The 9,070-nt window shown below is 42.4% G+C and overlaps 1 protein-coding gene across 1 annotated transcript in view; it reads right to left on the bottom strand.

The window, feature by feature from the left end:
* ttc17 (tetratricopeptide repeat domain 17) overlaps window positions 1-8,247 on the bottom strand; it is a 27,320-nt gene extending 19,073 nt beyond the window's left edge. The window contains exon 1 of the mRNA XM_027281318.1: window positions 8,028-8,247. Coding sequence (XP_027137119.1) covers window positions 8,028-8,198 — 171 coding nt within the window. The 5' untranslated portion in view covers window positions 8,199-8,247. The remainder of the gene's footprint in view (window positions 1-8,027) is intronic.
* Window positions 8,248-9,070: the final 823 nt, after the last annotated feature.

Genomic DNA, 9,070 nt, shown 5'->3' with positions numbered 1-9,070 from the left:
TATAGATAGAATCGAGCTGCTCATTTCGCGCGCGGGGGACCTTGCCAGGGTGGGCAGTAGTGTCCTATATATATGCATCAAACACGATTTCTGTTAGCTGTAGGAAATGGAATGACTCAGGATGGTGATGTCTGAGTGTAAGAAATTCCCTTAACATGACAACAAGTTTGATGTGTGAGCAATGTGCCTCCGTGAGGGTAGTAGAGATGCAGAACACGCTCCTTGTCTCAGTGTCGGGTCAGATTCTGACATATTTGGATCGACCGGTATCGGTCCAATTAAACTGAGATTCTTTTTACAGTGTTTTGTCCACCTCCGCTTGTCGTGTTGCACTGGCATCAGATGGCTCAGATGGTCACAAATCTTGTTATTTCCACCTCTCTCTTTCTCAGAGTACAAAAACATTCAGGATGCCAGCTTCTCTTAGCCGGCGCTGACCGTCACATTCGCCAGTTAAAAAATGACAAATGTTGTCGGCGGCAGGTCGTTATCAGCTGGCGCTAATTAATGTTAATTTCCATGAGTAGGTTGACGGCAGGCCAAAATAAAACTTGATGCTGTCCGGGGTTTGTGTGCTTCTGCAAGCTGGTGTCTGTACTCTGCCAAAGATGTTTATGAGCTAAGTTTAAGATTGCATGGCTCTGTAACACGGAGGCTTCTGTAGTCCTAACAACTCCCAACATGTGATGCATTTCTTTATTTTATGAGTTTGGTTTATTCTCACAGTTTTCCTAATGGTCATCTATAATTGAATGTTTCAACAAAATCTCAGTATTTGTATCAAGTAGCTTGTGCCAATTCTATCATTTAACTGATGGCATTTACACTCGTGTGAGATCGCTATTATGATGAGACCGGAGGGTAAAGAGCTCTCTCACTTTCATAGCTTGAGCTTATTCTGGGAGCCGATCGGTCCAGCGTCCATCTCCGCTGCGTGACAGCAGCATCTGTAGGAAACGCACGGTAACATTAACGGATGGCCAGTCAACAGAGGAGGTGCACGGACTTCTGTAACGCTATACGTGGTATTCATCTGTCGCACACGTTTAAATAAAGAGATACCTGGAGTGGCAGAGGATCCGCAGCTCCTTTTCCTCCAGGGCCAGTCCAGTGAGGCAGGCAGGGAGGCTGGATAATGGTTGGGGGCCGGACCACAGTTTGGCAGATCTACTGTCTGGGAGGACTGTTGCTCCGTACAGGGAGTTGCGACTGGGCTGATGTAAGCATTAAGACATACTTTTTACTCAAGGTAAGTTAGAATATTTGTTATGATGTGTGCTGGCACTTGTGATGATCCTAAATCAGTAAGCTGCTGCTATGTACCCACAAAAACCCTCACTCCTCAGCCCTCATTCAAGAATGTGTGCTGACCTGAGGCCCTGGTTTCAGGTGGAAGTAGTAGGTTGGCAGAGGTGAGCGGGGGGAATGTTGGGTACTCGTGGGCACAGTCACTCTTGGGGCCACAACATCCTCTGTATGTCCTAAAGTGAAACAACACACTTTCGTGTTTGATTCATGTCATCAAAACGAAACTGAACTGTAAAGTGAAACTGTAAATAATTACACAAGCAATTGGGGATAAAATTACGAGGGCCACAAAACAGTGGAAAACTATGGCCACGCGGAAAGGGAAACAGATTTTGAGAATTCCGAACGTGCCATTCTGACAGACTCACTGAGTATACAGGTAAGCCAAATAAATATACCAACCACAGTCTGTCCAGTATTTGTTTGGCTTGTAATGAGTGAAAGAATTCACGTCCAAACAGCTTTCCCCCCTGTCATCACTATCATATTCAAGACTAAATGAACCAGGCATTCTTTCTTACAGCAGCATAACTTTGTTTGGCAAGTCCGGTCTGGGGGTCTCTTGAATTTTGTTGAGTGTGCATTAGCGTTGGAGAGACCCCATCATTTGTCCTTTTTGTTTTATTTGACAATGTACTCCGCAGTACTGGCTGACCTGCCAAAATATTTATTCTAACAGAAACTAATTAAAATGTGGTTCTGTCTTGCCTCGGTGTGTATCCTGATGGCCGCCCCAGAGGCAGCGGCGGGGTCTTGGTCTCCGACACAGAGGGATGGAGCTCGGGGCTGACGCCGTCTGGTTTGAGTTGCGCTCGGAACGAGGCACGTGATGCCACTGACACCTCCTCACCAAACTATGAACCGAGAGAGAGAGAGAGAGAGAGAAATCATTTGTTGGTTTCCACTCATAACGTCCACTGAAATCTTTAACCACCTGTCCACCCTCCTTCTTATCTCTGAAGCACTCTGAATTCTCAAAAGGACTCCACTTGGACGTATTGGCGTGTTCCAGTCGCCGCGTGATAGCGCACAGGCAGGTCAAAAAGGGCAGTAGAGGCTTGCGCTGCTGCTGACCCACCGACACATCTGATGGTTCCCTGGGAACGGACGACACACGTTAATCAGCTGCGCTTCTCTAATCGAGGTACATCTCAGGATTGTTAGTGTGTTTTTTTTTGCTGTGTGTTGTGGCTCTCACCAAGTTGGGCTTCCTTGGCCATCTGGGTTTCGTGGATATGTTGCGGAGGATCTGCTCTTCCTGCAGCAGCTTGTATTTGTTCCAGTGCCTCCTGGTTGGAGGTAGTTGGTCATGCTGCTTCTGGTCTCCTTCAGCTCATTTAGTGTCCGCGCAGTGATCTAACAAACAAAAAGTCAAATGAGGAAGGGACACATACTCGCACAGTGGGCAGAATGAATAGGCGGGGGAAACACTGCTTATTACGCGATTCATTCTACAACCACAAGACCGTGTTAAGCCTTGGTGTCTGCCAAAAACATCCACTCGGTATTCATGAGAAAACCAACTCTCTGCCAAAATATGGACACTTTTCTTTACTTAGATAGTCTGAGTGCCCTGTGGACGGGTGGAGTGCAAGCGAAAATTCCCTACAGGGAAAATATTTTGGTCTTATTGCAATCATTAAACATCCCTGCATTTACTTTAATATCCTTTTACATTTCCTTGGATCCACTGGCTTCTTGTGAAATCACTAAACCAGCAATGCTCATTCACACAGACAAATATGCTGGAGGTCTGAGGTACTCTAAAACTGCTACCAGCTCATTATAAAGGGAATTCATACGAAAATGATGTCATTTTTTCAAGCCATGTTTTAAAACTGAACTGTGATGAGGAAGAGAAAACAGGAAACCTAACCCCAGATCAGAAGTGTGGCACTAATTTGTTGCTGTTTGAAATGTCTGTAAAGTCCTGATATCGCAGTGAACATCTCAGGTCACGATATTTGGTTCTGTTTGGCATATGTAGGAGTGCTTGTTCTACACTGTGCTGAGCTTCCAGGCGCTGCTCCAGCTTTTGACAGAGCAGGCATGTTTCCTCCTCAGGGCCTGCTCGAAGCCCTTGGGGCCTGGTGCTGCTCGTAACACAGCACGGAGTGGTTGTATTCCCCAAGCATCTAATCAAAAAGATATAGGAGGAGACAAACACGCCGTGGATATAGCAAAGGTCAAACGCTGATATGTTTCCATGCTAGAATAAAAAAAGGAAGGAAAAATAACTAAACAGAAGCTGTGGCATGTTATGTTGTGAAACGCCACAGTCCATGGTTAACCACATGATAAGTTGTTCTCTCTCTCTGTGACTTACAGCGTAAATGTTGCCTAAGTGTAGTGGCTGGTGAAACAACGGTCCGAGGTAAGGTCCCGGCGGCATGGGCGAGAATAGCAGCATCTGCGGAGAAATGGGCGCGGTGCAGGATGTTGGCCATGTTGACCAAGGCTACATCCTTTGTGCCTACACACACACACACACACCCACGCACACGCACAGCACACACACAACACACACACCACCCACACACACCGTGTGAGAACGTAAAACACCAGTGAGCAGACTTGTGCAATAAATTGAGTATACAATTACGGCGGCCTTACGTACCTCGGGGAAAAATGCAGCGCGCGCACCACCGCATCCACTGCCTTCTGGGGCTCTTCTTCATGCGCCAGTAAAAAGCGCCATGTTTGTACGCACCCAGGACGTCGAGTGTCTGGAACACACGAGCATCACGTATGCATCACGATGCTTTAACGCTAAGCCTTACTCACCACCTATTGGCCTGCGTTGCAGATAGTCTGGATGTGTCTGGCTTGTTGTGCTGACATTGCTTCAACATTTTGGCGTCATTAACATGCCTTAAGACTACACAGATTTTTGGATCTCGACTGATATGTATCACAAACTAAATCCTACAAAGCGCTTGATATTATATTCAATGTTTACATGTTTAAAAAAAAACAGGCTGACTATTATCCAAACATCCCAGGCTTTGAAGTCGGCCTTGGATGAGACCGTACCCTGAGTAACCCTTGATGGATCGGTGGCCGGCCTCGTCGACACTGCGACCAGCCTGTGAGACAGGACGTAAGATGGGATCCTCCTAGAAAGCAGCGGGGAGGTCCGGTTCGTCTCTCCTGCACACCTGCAGCAGACAGAAAGGAAGAGAAAGATTTACTTGTATCTCTGCATGTGATCAGTCAAACACAAAAGGTCTACGTCTCTATTGTGTACATAGTGAGTCATGCACCTGTTTAAGTGTTTTTATGAACTAGAAGAACAACACATGAACTCCCAAAGCGCACAGCTGTAATGACTCTGCAGCAACATATATAAACACCCACTGGATATATCGTGACGATCCGGTTTTCCACTCGACTGTAACAAAAACATCAACTTTACATATGGGTACTGCCCACAACGAAACAGCACTGCCCTTTAATAATTATCCAGGGCCTCATTTATTAAAACTGTTGTTGGAATGAATGTAACCTCGAGATAAATTCAAGTTGTTTATCAATTCCGATTGCACAGTGCAAAGCTCACAGAATAAATGTCTTGACATCTTGCGCAGTGATAAATGTAAGTTTAAATATCACCGCCTCACCATACAACGGTGAGAAAAAAAAAACAGTTTCACTCAAGGCTGTGGAGGAGAATCTGTTGGAAGTCGTTCTCTCATTGCGCTGGGTTATGGGATGTAATCATCGACAGCAGCTGCTCACCCGAGGCCTTCCACTGCATTCCCATTCGGCTCTTGGGTCATTCCTGAGATCATTACACATACTCACCACTGCGTTTATTTATTGAGTGTGGGCCTGGGTCCGCAACATCTTTGTCAACAATATAGTCGGGCGATCTCTCGTAAAGTATAAAGAGCTTTTGCGCAGCATGACGCTAGAAAAAAAAAGTCTAGACACAGATGTCTCTCGACCTGTGGACTGTTTACCTGTGAGTCTACATCCTTCTCTTCGCATGTCTGGTCTTAAATTATTCAAAAAAAATCGACGTTCACAAAGCAGTGCTGTAAAAGAGCATGCCAGCTTCTAAAGACTTGGCCTCTACTTATCCCTGAGATGCTGGAAAGCGTGGATACTATAAGGTGTTAAACACTTTCGCACAGTCAGGTTTTCTAGCTCCGGGGCATGGCTGCCCGGGAATCCACATAGTTTCAGGGCTGCGGGGAGCCGAGGAGAAAAAAAAAAATCAATCAGGAAAATTCTTCCTAATCATAAAGGAGACAGGCTCAAAGGTGATTATTCTTATCAAAACCATACCTCCGTGATTGGCTATGTGAGGGTTTAAACGTTGCTTACGTGATTGTCTTGCTTTCCAGGGAGATATAAGTGCCGTCATACAGGTCCAGGTCTCCCAGGGGTACCTTAGCCATGACACAGTCCTGGATCCTCTTTGTAGTGTCTCTGCTCCAGCCCCGTGTCTCTGTCCTCCTTCTCCTCGATATGGAATCTCTGTGCCACTAGCTGCTTCTATTCGACGAAGAAAAAACCCCCAGACAAACATATCAAGCGAGGACTGGCGAGCACAAGAAACACATGACAGTATCAAACCCAGTGAAGCACACACACACACTCCACTTCTTGAGGTAGTTGAGCGGGTATCTTGCCTCATGAAGTCACAACGTCATGGATGCTTCAGATTCAAAGGGAGTGAACCTGAAAAAACCAAAAACCCGTCAGGTCAGGTCCGTCCATGACGAGGATGACCGCCTTTTTCTTTTATTTCATGGTCAATTACTTTTGCCATATTCTACACTTGGTCACTTTGCATACAATATCTTTTTATATATCATGTTTCTCAGTTTTTTTCTATCTTTTATTATCTCTTTCAGTATCTTGTCTGTTTTAGAAGTTTGTTGTATATATTTGTCATGTTTATTGTAGGTTATAAATATTTCTGTCTGTTTATTGTGTAGGTTATATATTTCTCTGGTCTGTTTATTGTGTAGGTTCTAGATATTTCTGTCTGTTTATTGTGGTAGGTTATTAGATATTTTCTGTCTGTTATTGTGTAGGTTATCAGCTATTTCTGTCTGTTATGTTGTAGGTATAGATATTTCTGTCTGTTATGTGTGTTATTATATTTCTGTCTTTTATGTAGGTTATAGATATTTTCTGTTGTTTAGTGGTTATAGTATTTTTCTGTTTATTGTGAGGTATAGATATTTCTGTCTGTTTATTGTAGGTATACTATTCTGCTGTTTATTGTAGTATAGATATTTCTGTCTGTTTTATTGTGTAGGTTATAGATATTTCTGTTGTTTATTTTGTGTAGGTTATAGATATTTCTGTCTGTTTATTGTAGGTTATAGATATTTCTGTCTGTTTATTGTGTAGTTATAGATATTCTGTCTGTTTATTGTTCTTAGGTTATAGGGTGGGAAATTTTATTTCTGTCTGTTTATTGTAGGTTATAGATATTTCTGTCTGTTTATTGTAGGTTATCAGATATTCTGTCTGTTGATTGGTAAGGTTTTTAGATATTTTGTCTGTTTATTGTAGGTTATAGATATTTCTGTTGTTATTGTAGGTTATAGAATTTCTGTCTGTTTTATTGTGTAGTTATAGATATTTCTGTCTGTTTATTGTGTAGGTTTGATATTGTCTGTCTGTTTATTGTATGTTATATTCGGTTCTAGTATGTTTCTGTCTGTTTATGTAGTTATCGATATTTTTGTCTTGTTTATTGTGTAGGTTATAGATATTTCTGTCTGTTTATTGTAGGTTATAGATATTTCTGTCTGTTTATTGTGTAGGTTATAGATATTTCTGTCTGTTTATTGTGTAGGTTATAGATATTTCTGTCTGTTTATTGTAGGTTATAGATATTTCTGTCTGTTTATTGTGTAGGTTATAGATATTTCTGTCTGTTTATTGCAGGTTATAGATATTTCTGTCTGTTTATTATGTAGGTTATAGATATTTCTGTCTGTTTATTGTGTAGGTTATAGATATTTCTGTCTGTTTATTGTAGGTTATAGATATTTCTGTCTGTTTATTGTGTAGGTTATAGATATTTATGTCTGTTTATTGTGTAGGTTATAGATATTTCTGTCTGTTTATTGTAGGTTATAGATATTTCTGTCTGTTTATTGTGTAGGTTATAGATATTTCTGTCTGTTTATTGTAGGTTATAGACAATCCTGTCTGTTTTTTTTGTTTGTTTTTTTGCCTTTTCTACTTTTTTCTAATCCTGTAGTGTATGCTACACTTTCCGAGTACATGTCCCCGTGGTGCTGATGAATAAAGTATATCTAATCTAATCAAGTTTGACTGCCTCATGTTCAGTCGACATGTGCAAACTCAGCTGTTTTTTTTTTTTTTTTTACAGCCTGTCACATGAACACAAACACGGCGTCTCTCTCTCTAAAAACGAAGCTGGCAGTTGCTTAACGTCATTTCTGACACATTAATTAACACTCGCTTCTGTACTCGGACGTTATGACACCGGCCTGAAATCTTTTTGGTCATCTTGACCTCAAACACCTCCCTTACAAAAACAAACGTCAGCTCGTGTGAGCTAACCAACGTAGCCAAACAAAAGCCAAACGTTTATATAACGTTACTGAAGCGTGTTGTGCTCTGATAAAACTACAAACCACACAAGTTAAACACAAACGTCGCCGTTGATGCTAATACAAAATAGCTTTACGAGCTACCCCCCTAACGTAAGCGTAACCGCCGTTTACTTGTTGTTGGATCTTCCCATCCTCCGTGACAACCCAGTGTGTGGTGGCTCCTCCGGAATCCACTATGAGCACGCAGAGGAGGACGAAGAGCTTCCCCTGAAATGACGCTTTTCGGGAATAGTTGACACGACAGGGCAAAGACTCAGGACAGATTTTCCTGAGGTCCGCCATTTTTTCTGACTCAATTTTTGGCTCTCTGTGGTGTTGGTGATGTGTCGTTCGTGAACGAGCCGGCTCCAAAGAACCGATTCTTCAAAAGTGAACCGATGACTCCCGTCAGGAAAAGAGACAAATCTTCAAGCTGGAGAATCCATGCAGGCAGGTTACACCATGGAGCCAAAGGCATGCAAGGACTGACTAGGATCATACCATTATGTGAAAGAAGGACAGGAGGCAGACAGTCTTTTAAATGACTCGGATCACTTACTCTCAGATGGTAAAATGTAGTAGTGTGTAATATTGCATATTTTGATATCGATCCAATACCAAGTAAATACGGGCCAGTATCACCAATACCGATACTTTTCAATAAATAAGGTGGATGCGTCATTGAATTGCTAAATCTCAATTCATTTTGCTGTTGTCACACTTTCGGCTTGAAACTACAGCCACACAGCGCTCGTCTTCCTCTCTGCCATTCTTCTGTTGTATTTTTTTCTAGAAAATAGGCACGCACTGCATGTGCTGATGAATCTGAGCCAGCACCTTGCTTGTTTGTTTGCTTTGCGTGTCTAAGTCACGTCACGTGACTCACATGACAGCGCAACATCTAAACCTTCAGCTGCAAGGGCCTCATTGATAAAATTGTTGTTGGACATAATTGTAACCTCAAGATAAAATCCAGTTGTTATCGACTTCCAGAGACACAGATTGCACAGTGATTTTCATATCTCCACATGCATGATTTTTATTGATAAAAGGGTAATAGAATATAAATGTCTTGACATCTTGCACAGTGAATATTTAAATATCAAATTAAATCAAATCAAGATTTGACTTACTGAGACAACTCATCACTCCGGAGTCATATAAAAGATTAGTTC

Source organism: Larimichthys crocea, chromosome VIII, assembly GCF_000972845.2.
Source record: "Larimichthys crocea isolate SSNF chromosome VIII, L_crocea_2.0, whole genome shotgun sequence".
Taxonomy (NCBI): Eukaryota; Metazoa; Chordata; class Actinopteri; family Sciaenidae; genus Larimichthys; species Larimichthys crocea.
This window is presented reverse-complemented; position numbering and strand designations above follow the sequence as displayed.